Source organism: Anolis carolinensis, chromosome 2, assembly GCF_035594765.1.
Source record: "Anolis carolinensis isolate JA03-04 chromosome 2, rAnoCar3.1.pri, whole genome shotgun sequence".
Taxonomy (NCBI): domain Eukaryota; kingdom Metazoa; phylum Chordata; class Lepidosauria; order Squamata; family Dactyloidae; genus Anolis; species Anolis carolinensis.
This window is the reverse complement of record NC_085842.1, coordinates 129,368,651-129,385,240: the sequence shown is the minus strand read 5'-3', so window position 1 is coordinate 129,385,240 and position 16,590 is coordinate 129,368,651. Positions and strand designations below refer to the sequence as shown.

At 42.4% G+C, this 16,590-nt stretch overlaps 1 protein-coding gene across 7 annotated transcripts in view; it reads right to left on the bottom strand.

Annotated features, from left to right (window-relative positions):
- The window catches only part of evi5l (ecotropic viral integration site 5 like), a 78,351-nt gene that overhangs the window by 8,295 nt on the left and 53,466 nt on the right, over positions 1-16,590 (bottom strand). For 6 of the 7 annotated variants that reach the window (XM_062973929.1, XM_062973930.1, XM_062973931.1 and 3 more), the window contains 6 exons: positions 10,811-10,939; positions 8,977-9,117; positions 6,468-6,626; positions 5,923-6,069; positions 5,398-5,493; positions 1,241-1,411 (listed from right to left, as the gene is read on the bottom strand). In XM_062973929.1, the coding sequence (XP_062829999.1) occupies positions 1,241-1,411; positions 5,398-5,493; positions 5,923-6,069; positions 6,468-6,626; positions 8,977-9,117; positions 10,811-10,939 (843 nt within the window). The remainder of the gene's footprint in view (positions 1-1,240; positions 1,412-5,397; positions 5,494-5,922; positions 6,070-6,467; positions 6,627-8,976; positions 9,118-10,810; positions 10,940-16,590) is intronic. The other variant, XM_062973933.1, reaches the window with a different exon arrangement.

Below are 16,590 nucleotides of genomic sequence, written 5' to 3'. Positions count from 1 at the left end.
ATCCTCGGTATCCTCTATCCCAGTGTTTCTCAAACTCTGCTCCTCCAGATGTTTTGGACTTCAGCTCCTGCAATTCCTAACAGCTGCTAAACTCGCTGGGATTTCTGGGAGGTGAAGTCCAAAACACCCAGAGGAGCAGAGTTTGAGAAACACTGGTCTGACCATTCCAGTGCAGAGAAAGCATCCACAGCTGACAGAGTACAATTTCTTCTGTGCTTTTGTGTAATATATACTGCTCCTAAAGCTCCTATGGAGTTACCATGTACAGATGTAATAAGGTTCTGTCCCCCCCCCCCCCCCCCCCAGGGGCTGTGTGTGTATTCAAAGAACAGAAACAACACTCTCAACATTGGTCTATGTCAGGGGTTTTCAAACCTTTTAAGCAGAGGCTGATTCATGGTCCCTCAGACTGTTGGGGGGCCAGACTACAGTTTGAAATAAACATGAGTGAATTCCTATGCACACTGCACATATCTTAATTTAAAATGAAGAACAATTTTAACCAACATAAACTTAACAATATTTCAACAGCAACTGTGGATCTGCTTTTGGCTAATGAGATAATCAGGTTAGTTGGGATTCTTGTTGTTGTGTGCTTTTAAGTACGAGTAGTTTCAGATTTAGGGCAACCCTAAGTCTAAAGTTTAGGGCAGGGGCTGGGTAAATGACCTTGGAGGGCCGCACCCAGCCCACAGGCCTTAGTTTGGAGACCCCTGGCCCATGTGTACACAAATATCTTCCTGTTCTCCTAGGGGTGCCAAAAGAAAAACTGCATAATAGGACATCTAGTAATAGTAATACCACTCTTTGCAAACAAGTTTGGTTTCTTTTTTGGAATTACAGAATCCCCCAGAAAACGTGAATGCTATCTGGCTAGGAGTATTGTGAGTTGCAACTTATTCAAGCCCTACTTCAGAGAGACAGCCAGGATTGTGTGAGACAAGCAGCTACTTCCAGAGCAAGCTAGAGGCAATCTTTAAATACATAATGTGACCATTGAGCCTTTCTTCACTATGGCATCTCCCGCATAAGCTGGTTCTGTGAATATGTGGATCTCCTCTGTAGTGCTATGTTGGCACAATTATGACATTTCATGTTACAAACCTGGTAGACATACACATTAAAAGTTAGCTTCTGACCAGACGAAAAACAGTAGTTCTGAAAACTACTATCCAGTTTGATACTTCAACCAAAAGAGCTAGCTTGATATGGAGCTAACTGGGATAACTGAGATACCTACCAATAAGCTATCTGAAGCCACACAACCTGGCTCATTCACAGATTTCTCTTCTTTCTTGCACCAACTTGGGCTCACCTCTGCCTTGAGCTCATCAATCTGATCCTTCAGTTCACGGATGTACTGGGAGGAGTCAGAATTGTTTAGTTGACCCTGGATCATCCCTTCTTCCCTCTATACAAGGAATGAAAAGGAAAAGGGATTATAAAGAGTCTTTTTTCATGTCAAGAGTGACTTGAGAAACTGCAGGTCACTTCTGGTGTGAGAATTGGCCGTCTGCAAAGATGTTGGCCAGGGGACACCTGGATGTTTTTGATGTTTTACCATCCTTGTGGGAGGCTTCTCTCATGTTCCCTAATGGGAGGCTGGAGCTGACAGAGGGAGCTCATTCGCACTCTTCCCCAACTCGGACTGGCAATCTTCAGGTCGGCAACTCAACCTTCAAGTCAGCAGTCCTGTTGGCACAAGAGTTTAACCCATTGTGCCACTGGGGGTTCCAACTGATGCCTCTTAGAGATTTTCTGCCAATGTCAGTCCAAGAGTATTTGGGGGGGGGGGGGGGGTTAATATGGGACATTAAATAATGACAGGATGTTACATCATTGCCCCCTCCCAGTGACATGAGGCTGGGGTATGATACGGAGATCTGTCACACAATAATTGCTTCTAATTGTGATGGTATTGTTTTAAATGTTTTTAATTGTCTTAATGTATTAATAATTCTATTTTAAATGTTCATTTTAACCGTATATTGCTTTAAGGCAGGAGTCCCCAAACTTTTAAAACAGGGGGCCAGTTCACGATCCTTCGGACCATTGGAGGGCCGGACTATAGTTGGCCACCGAGCAATAATAATTAATAATAACAACAACAATAATAAAAAAGAGAGTTGGAAGAGACCCTTTGGGACATTGAATCCAATCCCCTTCTGCCTTTGTGCACTGAAAGCACAAGCAAAGCACCCCTGACAGATGGCCACCCAGCCTCAATGTTAATAATAATAATAATAATAATAATAATAATAATAATAATAGTAATAATAAAAGAGGGTTGGAAGAGACCCCTTGGGCCATTTAGTCCAACTGCCTTCTGCCTTTGTGCATCAAAAGCACAAGCAAAGCATCCCTGACAGATGGCCACCCAGCCTCAATGTTAATAATAATAATAATAATAATAATAATAATAATAATAATAATAATAAAATCGCACAGACAGACTACAAACAGAGGCACAACTATGTGGCCCAAATGATCCATTGGAACTTATGCCTCAAGTACCACCTCCCAGCAGTAAAGAACTGGTGGGATCACAAACCTGCAAAAGTATTGGAAAATGAGCATGCAAAGATACTGTGGGACTTCCAAATCCAGACTGACAAAGTTCTGGAACACAACACACCAGACATCACAGTTGTGGAAAAGAAAAAGGTTTGGATCATTGATGTTGCCATCCCAGGTGACAGTCGGATTGATGAAAAACAACAGGAAAAACTCAGCCGCTATCAGGACCTCAAGATTGAACTTCAAAGACTCTGGCAGAAACCAGTGCAGGTGGTCCCGGTGGTGATGGGCACACTGGGTGCCGTACCAAAAGATCTCAGCCGGCATTTGGAAACAATAGACATTGACAAAATTACGATCTGCCAACTGCAAAAGGCCACCCTACTGGGATCTGCGCACATCTGAAAATACATCACACAGTCCTAAACGCTTGGGAAATGTTCGACTTGTGATTTTGTGATATGAAATCCAGTATGTCTATCTTGTTTGCTGTGTCATAAAATAAAATAATAATACAGGGTTTTGGAACACAATACTCCAGACCTCACAATTGTGTTAAAAAACAAAGTATGAATTGTTGATACTGCAATCCCAGGTGACAGCAGGATTGAGGAGAAACAACTGAAAAAGCTGACACAATATGAGAATTTAAAGATTGAATTGCAAAGACTCTGGCACAAGCCAGTCAAAGTGGTCCCAGTGGTGATTGGCACACAGGATGCAGTGCCTCAAGACCTTGGCCTGCACTTAAACACAATCGGTGCTGACAAAATTACCATCTGCCAGCTAAAGAAGGTAGGCCACCTTACTGGGATCTGCACGCATTATTCGCAGATACATCACACAGTCCTAGACACTTGGGAAGTGTCCGACATGTGATCCAATACAACAGCCAGCAGAGGGTCTGCTGTGGACTCATCTTGTTGTGTTTCAAATAATAATAATAATAATAATAATAATAATAATAATAATAATAATAATAATAATAATAATAATAATAAAGGTTGTAAGAGAAGAAGAGACCCCTTGGGTCATTTAGGCTAACCCCCTTCTGCCCTTGTGCCGTGGGGGCTGGATAAATGGCTTCGATGGGCTGCATCCGGCCCCTGGGCCTGAGTTTGGGGACCCCTGCTTTAAGGAATCAAATAGTTGCCTATGTGTAAAGCTGCCTTGAGTCCCCTCTGGGGTTGTCAAAGGTGGGGTAGAAATGTTGTAAATAAAATAATAAATAAACAAATAAATAAATACCAAGCTTCACTTAAAATGCAGTGAATTGAAGTGGGAGAAGAGATATTAAACATTTAGTTTTATCACAAGTCATTCTTATAGAATTCTTAGAGAATATGATTTAAAAAGTCTACATTAGTTATGATACCAAGGGGATGGTAGAAATTTAATGTCCCAAAGCCGTGGCTCCCGTCTCTGGAACTCCCTCCCCAGGGAGATTAGGTTGGCTCCCTCTCTATCCTCCTTCAAGAAACAAATGAAGACTTGGATGTTTGGATTGGCCTTCGATGAGACAGTCACTGGATGACCAGCCTCAGATGGCATTATAATTTTATTAGGTCCCCATTACGAATTTTAACTTATTATTTTTACATGGCTGCTGTAGTTCCTCCACCTGTGTAGATGAAAGAACTGTACCTGGGTGGTTGATTGATATTTTAATTGTTGTAAATTCTTGTTTTATAGTAGTACTGTTTTATCTTTTATATTGCAAATTGTATTTATGCTGTGGTTTTTGCCGAGCCTGCCCCGAGTCCCTGTGGGGAGATGGTGGCGGGGTATAAATAAAGTTTTATTATTTTTGTTGTTGTTGTTGTTGTTGATATTATTATTATTATTATTATTATTATTATTATTATTATTATTATTATGTCCGTTTTCATATTTCATATTCTGTTTCTGAGTATCTTCATGTTCTTTATATAAATAATTTATATTTCAATTCAGAATAAAACAAATCACCAGAAATATTGTATCTCCGTGATCTCATCTCCTCCTATGAACCAGTGCGGGCCTTGAGATCGGCCAGGGAGGCCCTCCTCTCGCTCCCACCGCTGTCCCAAGTGCGATTTGTAGGGACGAGGGAGAGAGCCTTCTCGGTAGTGGCCCCCTGGCTCTGGAATGCCCTCCTAAAGGAGATCAGGCAAGCCCCTACTCTGTCCACCTTCCGTAAGGAACTGAAAATTTGGTGGTTCCAGCAGGTTTTTGAATAATCCACTCTGATACACTGCCTACCCATGGCCCTGAAATAAACTGTACAAGATTCATCTATCCCTAAAAACGGATCATGTTAATCTGTTTGGTTAATGATCCCCGTCCCCTTAATCGAAGGTTTGTTGTGACTGTTCCTTACTGTTTATTTTAGTTGTATAGTTTTAGTTTGGTTTAATAATGTGTTTATTGTGCTGTTTATGTAGTTTATGTTGTTTGTATTTATGGTTGGAAACCGGTCTGAGTCCCTTTGGGGAGATAGAGCGGTATATAAATAAAGTTTTACTTACTTACTATTATCAATAATACTTTAAATATATGTATTTCCACTGTTAATTTTAAGTCCCCACAGCAATGTTTCAAAACATGAGAAAAACAGAGGCCACTATCCTGTATGTGATTTATGTATGCATAATCCCTATATAACTGTGGTGTTATACAGTAAATCCCAGCCCAATTCCCCCAATCTTTTTTACAGTGCCTAAATATCTCCTAAACTATGGGCTACATATGGATTGTGAATATATAACTGTGACGAATGTGTAACTCCACATTTCACATTTGTAACTGACATAGAGGATTCTGACAAGCTAGGCCCGGAACAAGATGCTGCCTTGGACCGAAGGTAGGTTCCTTGTCAGTTAATTTTCCTTTGTCACTCACCTGGATCTCCAGCTCAGCGATCCGTTGCCGCATTTCTGCCACAGCAGCCATGCTGTCAGCTTCTCGCAGGCGCGCAGCCATCACCTCTTCTTTGCTCTGTGACACAAAATTAATATCAATGGCAGCAACCCAGAAGAGCCCAAGCAAGACCAGTCAAGGATAGGAGTCAGACACAACCACATCACTCGCAACTCCTTATGATACCTGAAAATATCAGAACCCCCAAGAAGAATAATTAAATTGCCCAGACTGCCAGGTCCAGAGAGCTAAAGCCAAAGATTCCTGGATTGGAAGATTTCATCTTCTGAAAAAGGCTGATTTGCAAACTGCCATATACCAATTTTAATGGGTCAAAAGAATACTCTCTCTGACAACAAGAATAAGCCTTATAGGTCTGGAAACTCACACAGTTTCTGTTTTGATTGCTTCTCTTTCGAGCAGTAATTCAGTAAGCCTCATTTATGCCACATATAAGACAGGTCACAGTACCATATGGCCACAGCATGGCCCCACACTAGACCTCACCTTGCATTCAGATTCAGCATGCTTGCGTTTGGTCTCACTTAGCTGGGTCTGCAGTCCCTTGTTCTGGGCAGTAAGGTATTGTACCTTTTCATGCAGCCCCGCACACTCCTGCTCCATCCGGTTTAGATGGTTGCTGTGAATCTGATCCTGGAATACAGGGACAAAGGCAACCTGAGAACTTGACATTTTTAAGCTCAGACACACAACATGTCTGTGTACTTCACCGTCAGAGGCTGGAAAATTTACTCTACAAGCTGCTTGGAGGATTCTGGGAGAAGCAGATCAAAAATGTACTGAAATTCTGAAAACCCTTCCTTTAAATACAAACATACAGTTCTCTTCCATTGCTTCAAAATGTCACCCATTCCATTCAACAGAAGTTAAGAAAGAAAGCAACACACTCTATATTTCAGGTGGTTAGAACTCAAAGAAGTTTCAAATTGTAAGAAAAAAAGAATATAAAGAACAATTTATTAAGGCATTTCCATGGAACTGTCATAACTGAAGCTCAATAGGAACACATCTGTTAATAAATATTCATCTACCTGCGTTTCAAGCTCCACCACCCTTTGACGCAGTTCTCGGACCTCAGCCTGAGCTTGTGTTTCACGGAGACGGAGGCTCATCAGCTCATCTTGGAGATCATTCATGGTGTTCTTGCGAGGTGAGTCTTTCCATCTCCCACCTGTCCGACTCAAATGGGCCTAGATTAGGGAAGCCAGAATGATAATCCCCAAATCTTCATAGGTACGGATCAATGCAAGGTATAGACCAGGCATGGGCAAACCGACCCTCCAGGTGTTTTGAACTTCAACTCCCACAATTCCTAACAGCCGGTTTGCCCATGCCTGGTATAGACACAACATAATAGGTCAAGACACTACAGTAGCACTGCCCAAAAAGCATCAAACTGGAAATTAATCTGCGCAAGTTCTTGTTTCCAATGGGATCCATTACTGATGTTTCACAGGAAATAGGGAACATGCAAAGCAATAATAAAGTATTAGAATTCCTATAAAATTCAATTTGATGGAACAACTTTTTTCAAGTTGAGGAATAGCCTGAACATCAGCACGTTTCCATTACATCAGCAAACGTTTGCAAGAGCATTGTTTTAAAAGTTCATTGTTACAGATATGTAAAGATGGGCCATGTTTTTGCCCATTTTACAGTGATATGTATAGGCATGGAGGAATCTCTGAAGTGAAATTCCACTCAGACTTTCAACACTAAATTCATTTGATTCCCATTTCAGCCATCGGTTTGTAAATTTCTTTTAAAAATACATTCATATGGATTTTCAGACCCATCAACATTTATATATTTTGTATGTGTCAATATGCATATTGACACATTTTTTTGAATGATTTGTTTTAATAGGATGCCGATTACACAATTCAACCATTTAAAATTCCCTTGGTGTCTTGGTTTTTAGGCATGTTTCTGGAGTTATTTGGAGATCTGATTCAGAAAATTGCATTGGATAGACCAAATCAGTTCTAGTTTCTTAAATATCATTATCATGATATGATTATCATGATTTTCTATGCATGACCAGATAGCAACTGATGCATGACCAGATGGCATATGTTCTGTATCTCAAAAACTAGGCTTATAGGGGAAAACTGGTGCCATTTTGGAGTCAAGTCAAATATACTCAGAAACAGCGCTAACAATTGTGTGTTGTCCAGTGAATTGCTCCCTAGTAAGAGGTGTTGCACTGGACTTTGGAAAGCTAAGGTTCAAATCTTTGCTCAGCCTAGGAAGTCCTTTGTAGAACCTTGGGCAAGTCATATTCTCTCAGCCCCTCAGTGGCAAACCTCATCTGAATAAATCTTGTCAAGAAAACTCCATGATATCCCCCCCCCCTTTTTTTGTTCGCTATTCTCTCTCACTCTTTTTTCTTTTCACTTTCCTACTTTCTATCAAAACAAAATGTTCTCACTCTTTTGTTGTAAATTTATCCTACTTTACAAGATTAAAAGCTTAATAAAAAGATTTTAAAAAGAAGAAAACTCCATGATAGGTTTGTCAAGGGGTTGCCATAACTCAGAAAGGACACAGAATAAGAACAGCAACCTGTTATATTGCTATGGAATTGTAAATGTTACATATTATTTTTTAAATAGTGTGTCTTATTTTTGGTTTAAATATGGATCTGCGAGGGTTTTGGGCAGGATGGTTATTTGTCTATGCAGGTTTTTTTTGTACAGCATTGAATGTTTGCTGACTTTGTTGTTCACCGCCCTGAGTCTCTTCGGGGAGATAGGATGGTATATAAATAAAGTTTTATTATTATATACTAGCTGTGCCCGGCCACGCGTTGCTGTGGCGTTGTCTGGTGGTGTTGGTGAGAAATTGTTGCGGTAGTGGTGGTATTGAATGTCTGTTGTATGGTTGTCTTTATTTTTAGTATGCACACTGAAGTGGATTATATGGCAGTGTGGAGTCAAGATAATCCAGTTCAAAGTAGATAAAATAAGATTCTAAATGGGTTATATAGCTGTGTGGAAGGGCCTTGAGTCTACACTGCCATATAATCTAGTTAAAATCTGATAATCTGTGGAAAAGGCCTAAGTGAGGCCTAACTGTGCCTGTCCTCTGGGCTGAGTAGGTTGCTAGGAGACCAAGTGGGCGGAGCTTAGCTTTCTAACTGGAAGCAATTGGATAAAAACTATTATTCCTCTCCCTGTAATTAGGACTTTATTTTTCTTTTCTTTTTGTTGTATCAACCTAGAGCCGTGAATGATGGGTTGTGTTGTCAAATTTTGAGGTTGGGGGGCCTGTAGTTTTGTTGTTTTGTCCGCTGCCCTGATGCCATCACTCTTTTATATATATAGATTATAAATATGTTTGTGCTTAACAAACTTTTATTTTAAAAACTTTGTTCCTTTGGTTTGATGCTAGTCCTGTGCATTTTAAACATTCACCCCATTGCCTTCTATCAAAAAAGGTTTAGCAACACTGCATGCTGTGAAAAGGATGAAAATCCAGACCAGTCTCAATGAGGAAGTAGGCAACTGTGAAATGAGCAGCCATTCTTGCGGAACTTGCCTGCCAGTTGTCATTGAGTTCCTTGACCTGCTGCTGGAGTTCCCTGAAGGACTTCATGGCCTCAGACTCCCGCACCTTCATCGCCTTCAGTTCTTCCTGCAGGCGTGCCACGTTGTTTTCATCAGGCAGCAAGCTGTTCTTCTGCAAAGGGAAGGGAAGTTAGAAAGATGACTTAAGGAAGATTATGTGGACTCACTCCCATGGGCCTTTGGTTCAGATTATCTGAAGAATTATATTCTCCCATATGGGCCTAATCCATCTCTGTTTTCCACCACCCTCACAGACTCATCTGGTGAGAGTCTGGGAAAGAGCCTTTTAGGTGGCTGTTCCCAGGGTGTGAATGGCTGGTCCACTTTCTGTTCCCTTTCATCTAGAAAGCTTTAACATTTAGACAGGTCTTTGGTTATGGCAGAAAAGTATTTTAATGTGGTATCTTGTATTTTTAAAAATCTTTTATTTTCTTTTTTGTGTTTGAAATGTATTGTAAACAGTTCTCTATCAGTGTTTGAATAGGTGTGCTTATCTAATATTTTTTCAAGCTTTGTATTATTAGAATTTTTATTAGTTATTGTTATTAATAATAATACTGTAGTAATAATAATAATAATAATAATAATAATAATAATAATATGCAATTTTTCTCTTAACAGAGACTCAAAGCCATGAAAAACAATACAAAATACAAAATAAAACCTAAGGCCTATAAACACTAAAATAGAATTAACCAAAAACTATTTAAAAATAAACAATTAAAACAAACGTATTTAAAATTCATAAAACACCATACAACACCCCTTGGCTTCATCTTTAAAATGTTTTAAATTATGGTGTATGTTAAACTGCTTTGGATTCCATGCCATGACAGAGGCATGATGTATACTGAATGAATCAGTGAATTCTAATTGCACTTCTTTAAATAAAGCACATACAGCAGAGTCTCACTTATCCAAGCTTCACTTATCCAATGTTCTGTATTATCCAAGGCAGTCTGCCTTTTAGTAGTCAATGTTTATGTAGTAAATGTTGCAATGTTTTGGTGCTAAATTCGTAAATACAGTAATTACTACATAACATTACTGTGTATTGAACTGCTTTTTCTGTCAATTTGTTGTAAAACATGATGTTTTGGTGCTTAATTTGTAAAATCATAAAGTAATTTTATGTTTAATAGGCTTTTTTCTTAATCCCTCCTTATTATCCAACATTTTTGCTTATCTAATGTTCTGCCGGTCCGTTTATCTTGGTTAAGTGAGACTCTACTGTACTAGCAAGGCTCGGGGCTGACTGTATTTCCTCATTTCAATTGAAGAAAAAAATCCCTCAAAGTTTATTGTTTAACACTATCTTCTTATGGAGACGATTTATTCTGAGTGTTTCTTCAGGTGAATGTATGAACACATCTGATGCTTTAATATTATTGATAAGACTATGGGATGGATCCAGGATCTGCTTTCCATGAATGGAGCAGCTCCACAAAGAATGCAAACTCTGACTGTTTTTTGTGACCCTCCTTCACCCACAGCACCACAGCCTGACCCATTTGGTCTGGTCCCTCAATTCTTTGTGCATAATTTTCAGATATTGGGAGGCTTGCTGTAGGGAATGGTTGACAGTGGAAACCCATCTCAATCCACCCAACTGCCTGTGCTTAAATATGGACCCAAAGGCATGATTAAAGCTGTAATTGAAAACAATTGTTTTCAGTACAGCAATCTTCATTCACATAAGAGATGCTAGGTGAACAAACTTCTTTTAGAAGCCAGTGAAGCTTTACTAGCTTAGGTTACTGAAGTATGCATGCATACTTCCACCCCAGTCCTGTCAGTAAGTGTACCTTCTCCATATCCAGCACTTTGTCCTGCATCTCTTTCAATGCACTCAGAGTCTCAGATTCCCTCAGGCGTGATTGCTCCAACTCAGTTTCCAGGTGAGTTACAAATTCCTCAGAGTGGCGAGGATTTCCCTGCACAAACATTGCCAAATTAGTACAATTCCAAGCCATTGCAGTCATCCATAAATTATGAAGTATTGAATACTGTCTTCACAATTTTTATTGTATCTACAGTTTTTACTGACAGCCAGTATGATGTAGTTTATTTGAGCATTGGAGTAAGACTCTAGAAAACTAGGATTCCAATTTCTGCTCAGAAATTGGAATCCTAGAAATCCACTGGATGAAAACCTACTGGATGTCCTTGGAAAGAAATCCACTGGATGAAAGTCTACTGGATGTCCTTGGCAAGTCACACTCTTTCAACCTCAGAGGAAGGCAATAGCAAAGCCTTTTGAACAAATCCTGCCCATAAAACCCACAGATAGTGTCACCATAGGTTGGAAAGAACTTGAAGGACCCCAAGAACAAACAGTTCTGGAATAAACTGAAACATTTAAATATAGAAGTGAGCTCCGAAGTAGATATAACATTGAGCAGTCTCCTAATGTCTGTTGTTGGTTTTTAATTTGATTTAAGAAAAATGAAACAGAATTTATGTAGAATCCCTATCATCACTGCATTTTTTTCCATAAAAATTGAGACTAGTTTCAATTTTGGTCTGCTGACAGTTAGAAGGCTAAGCTCCGCCCACTTGGTCTCCTAGCCACCCACTCAGCCCAGGGCCTCAGCTTTGCTGTTTAGTTTAAATTAGAAATGGTCAGAACATTAGAGAGTCATATCTGGTTGCTTGAGAGTTTGTATTAATGCTATGACAGTCGACTCTCATTTAACAGGCACCCGTGGGGAGTGGTTGATGCCGGATAACTGAGAGTCATCTCTGGTTGCTTGAGAGTTTGTATTAATGCTATGAAAGTCGACTCTCATTTAACCGGCACCCTTGGGGCGTGGTCGATGCCGGATAATGCAGTCATCTCTGATTGCTTGAGAGTTTGTATTAATACTATGACTGTCGACTCTCATTTAACCGGCACCCATGGGGAGTGGTCGATGCCGGATAACGCACAGTCATCTCTGGTTGCTTGTGTGTTTGTATTAATGCTGACAGTCGACTCTCATTTAACCGGCACCCGTGGGAAGTGGTCGATGCCGGATAACTGAGAGTCATCTCTGGTTGCTTGTGTTATGATTGAGCCTCATGGCTCTGTTACTGACAGACGTGGGCGTAAGACTCCTCGAGAGTCAGATACTCTCGAGGAGCGAGAGAGAAAAAGACTGCGAGACATATTTGCAGCACCATCTGACGAGGAGTCTTTCGAAGGGTTTACGGAGAGAATGGAGGAGGGGCTGGTTAGCTCAGAGGAGGATGAGATGGATTGGACTCGGGTAAGGGAGGAAGTGGGTGCCACTGGCCATGATGGGACAGAAGATGAATGGGGACCTTCAGGATTAGACCCATGGCTTAGCTGGAGGGATGGGACGGGATCCACAGCTGGAGATGCTGTTGGGCGTAGTCAGAGGTGTTCCAGCTCTGACGAGGAAAGTGATGAGGAAACGCCCGGGTTAAGGAGGACAGCTGACAGTGATGAAGATTTGTAACTGGCATAAAATGGGGCTTGAGAGCAATTGCAAATTGCGTTGGGCAAGGTAATCTGGGCAAACGCTTGGGATCCGTGTGTGTGTGGGACGCTTCCCTGAAGACTTGTGTGCTTTCCTGTGCTGTGACGTAAGTTGATTGGAATCCAGGGTCAGACGGCGGGAGGGATTGTGTGGGCATTTGTTTGTGCAAACCTGTGCTTACTCTTATTAGCTTGACCTTCCGTCGTCTTCTTGACGGACGCCATCTCCTGCTTTGAGAACTCGGACTGAACTGACCACGGCTTGTCTTCCCCCCTTCTTGGACTTGGAAAAACTACAAACGTCTGCTTCTGGCTTTGATCTACGGAACGGAACTGGTCTACTCAACTGCTACAATCCTTGGCTGATTTACTCGTGTTGGAGATCCTGTCTGCTGTGTGTGTGGGGGAGCGACGCAAGTTACTCTAAGCACAGTGTTGGCAGCAGAGAGGAATCTGCTGCCAATTAGTTGCATTCTTTGTATCTTTTGTTCCTTGGCTTTCGTTTCGTTTATACCCAGGCTGAAGCAAGCAGTTTGTTTTTACCCGGATTAAACTCCGGTTTAATCCGGTTTATCTTTTGAACATTTACTTTTGCCCCTTTTTGCTCCTAAAGGCAAAAACTGCCTGGCCCTTGTGTTTTACGGGCATTTTTTGAGTTCTGTAATCTAATAAACTCTGTTACTTTGAATCTTGTGGCGTTCTGTCCTTGACAGATTGCCCAACGCCCATAAAAAGTTTATTGCAGCAATAAACCCGTCAGGAAGACGATGGATGAGTTAAGGGCCAAAGTAGACCAATTGCAAACGGCTTTTACCGTTAGCCAAACAGCTCAGGCTGTGAAAGGACATGTTTTGACTCCTGAACGCTTTGACGGAACCAGGTGCAAGTTGCCAACCTTTTTGGCACAAGTGGAGCTTTATTTTTCTCAGCTCAGTGCTCATGCTTTTCCTACAGACACTAGCAAGGTGGCCTTTATTTTGAGTTTGTTGACCGGTCCCGCAGGACAATGGGCCACTAATTTAATTTTGGGAAATGACCCAGTCAAGGACAATTTGAATAATTTCAAAAAGTTGTTAACTGATACTTTTGGGGATCCTCTCCGCACGGAGAACGCTGGGTGGGCTCTGTATCGGTTGAAACAGGGAAAGGGGACTGTTTTGGATTATTTAAATAAGTTTAACCTGTATCGCCACCAGCTGGATTGGGGGGAAAATGCATTCATGCTTTTATTTACTGCCGGGTTAAGTGATATGCTCCAGGATGAATTAGCACGCTTGGAGCCGGCTGAAAGCTGGGACGCTTTAGTAGCTAAGGTGCTGCGTTTAGACGCAAGGTTCGAGGCTCGTAAACACTCAAAAGCAATGTGTGCGCCACCCATGCATGTAACCAGGGCACCTGTGGTGATGGGGGAAGAGCCCATGGAGCTTGGGGTCTTTAAAAAGCTGTCTACAGAGGAAAAGAGCCGTAGGAGGCAGCTGGGCTTGTGTTTGTACTGTGGGAATGCTGGGCATTTTGCCAAAAATTGTAATGTGAAACCTTCCCAGCTTTCGGGAAAAGGCCAGCCCTAGTGCGACGTGAGTCCAACGCACTAGGGCTCCTCAAGCAGTCAACTGAGGGGAGGAAGCATGTTTTCGTACCCATTACATTATCTGTTGGGGGAAGGGAACTTGTTTCTACTTTGGCACTGCTGGACTCAGGGGCTACGGTCTCCTATGTAGATATTGAGTTTGCTAAGAAGCATGGCATTCCTAGAGTGCGCAAGGCATGCGACGTGTGGGTGGAAGGAGCAGATGGGAGACTGCTGGAGACTGGGGTGGTTAACCATGAAACCTCAGCAGTAACGTGGGAGGTGCAGGGAGTAACGGGAACGTTTGTGTGGGATATTACGAGCTTGCCTAGATATGATGTGATCCTGGGGATGGATTGGCTAGCTGTAGTAAACCCACAAGTAGATTGGGCAACACGTAAAGTGATCTTAAAGAGGCAGGATTGTTGCACTCTAAATGTTACTCATTCTGATATGGAGGGAGTGCCTGCTGAGTATGGGGAGTTCTCTGATGTATTTTGTAAAAGAGAAGCGGACAAATTACCACCGCACAGGCCATATGATTGCGCCATCAAGTTGGCAGAAGGTGCGAAACTGCCAGCAGGGAGGCTGTATGCCTTGACTGTACCGGAAAGGCAAGCTTTGCGGGAGTTTCTAGATGAAAATTTAGCCAAGGGGTTTATTCGCCCATCTAGTTCTCCAACTGCGGCTCCAGTATTCTTTGTAGCCAAAAAGACTGGGGAACTTAGGCTGGTCTGTGACTATCGGATCCTAAACAAATACACCATTCGGGATAGGTACCCGCTCCCTTTAATCTCGGAACTGTTATCAAGGGTGCAAGGGGCTAAGGTCTTTACCAAGCTTGACCTGCGGGGGGCCTATAACTTAATCCGTATACGGGAAGGGGATGAATGGAAGACGGCATTTAACACGTGTTTCGGATGCCACGAGTTCCGAGTCATGCCTTTTGGGCTTTGTAATGCTCCTGCGGTATTCCAGAGGTTCATGAACGATGTGTTCAGGGACCTAATTGACCAATTTTTAGTGATTTATTTGGATGATATCTTGATTTTTTCTAAGGACGAGAAAGAACATCGTCAACATGTCAAGCAGGTTCTGCACCGACTGCGGGCTAATGGGCTTTTCGCCAAGGCTTCCAAGTGCGTCTTTCATGTGCCTGAAGTGGAGTTCCTAGGTCATGTAGTGTCAGGTAGGGAACTTAAAATGGACCCACATAAGGTTGACGCCGTCAACTCATGGCAGGAGCTGAAGACTAAGAAGGATGTACAAAGGTTCTTGGGTTTCGCTAATTACTACCGGGAGTTTATTCCGAATTTTGCAAAGCTCACGGTACCTTTGACGCAGCTTCTGCGCAAGAAACAGCCATTTGTGTGGGGGCGGGAAGCTCACGAGGCGTTTCTACAACTTAAGTCTAGTTTTCAATCGGACAACATACTAACCCATCCTGATGTTGACAAACCGTTCGTGGTAGAAGCGGACGCTTCTAGCTACGCGTTGGGGGCTGTATTGTCTCAGAAGGATTCCTCTGGGACCTTGCGTCCCTGTGGATTTTACTCGCGGCAACTAACACCCTTCGAGCAGAACTATACCATATGGGAGAAGGAGTTGTTGGCGATTAAGGTGGCGTTTGAGGTGTGGCGGCACTGGCTTGAAGGGGCACGGCACCAGATCGTGGTCAGATCTGATCACAAGAACTTAGAGCACTTGCAAACAGCAAAGAAGTTAAACCAGCGTCAAATCCGCTGGGCTTTGTTTTTCTCCAGGTTTAACTTCAAGGTGCAGTTCGTGGAGGGGAAGGCAAACTTGCGGGCCGATGCTTTATCCCGCAAGCCGGAATTTAAGACCAATGAGCAGGTAGTATGTCAGACCATCTTGCCTACTGCCTCTCTGTGTGTTGTAGATAATGAGCTTGGGTTACATGACCAGATCCTTGAGGCTCAGAAGGATGATGTGTGGACTCAGGAGCAACTGATGCTGCTTTCTGCAGGTAACCGTACCATACTGCCGCATCTCCAGGATCAAGACGGGGTATTGGTGCGTAGGGGGCAGGTTTACGTACCAGTGGGGACCCTCAGGCTGGAGGTGATTAGAGCCCACCATGACGAACCCATGGCTGGGCACTTTGGCAGGTTCAAGACCGTACAGCTTATCACCAGGAGCTACTGGTGGCCAAAGATGCGGCAAGACATTCTGCGCTTTTGTGACAGCTGCGCCGTTTGTCAGCAGAGTAAGACGCCTGTTGGGCGCCCTAGAGGGTTGTTATCGTCTTTACCTGTTCCGGAGAGGCCATGGCAAATCATTTCCATGGATTTTATTTCAGATTTGCCTAAGTCTGGGGGTTATACTTGTATTTGGGTGGTGGTGGATTTATTTAGTAAACTGGCTCATTTTATTCCTTGTTCAACCATTCCGGCGGCCCCTACGTTGGCCTTACTATTTACAAAGCACATCTATCGTTTGCACGGAGCACCCGAGGTGATTATTTCAGATAGGGCTCCGCAATTTGTGTCACGCTTTTGGAAACACTTCCATGAGTG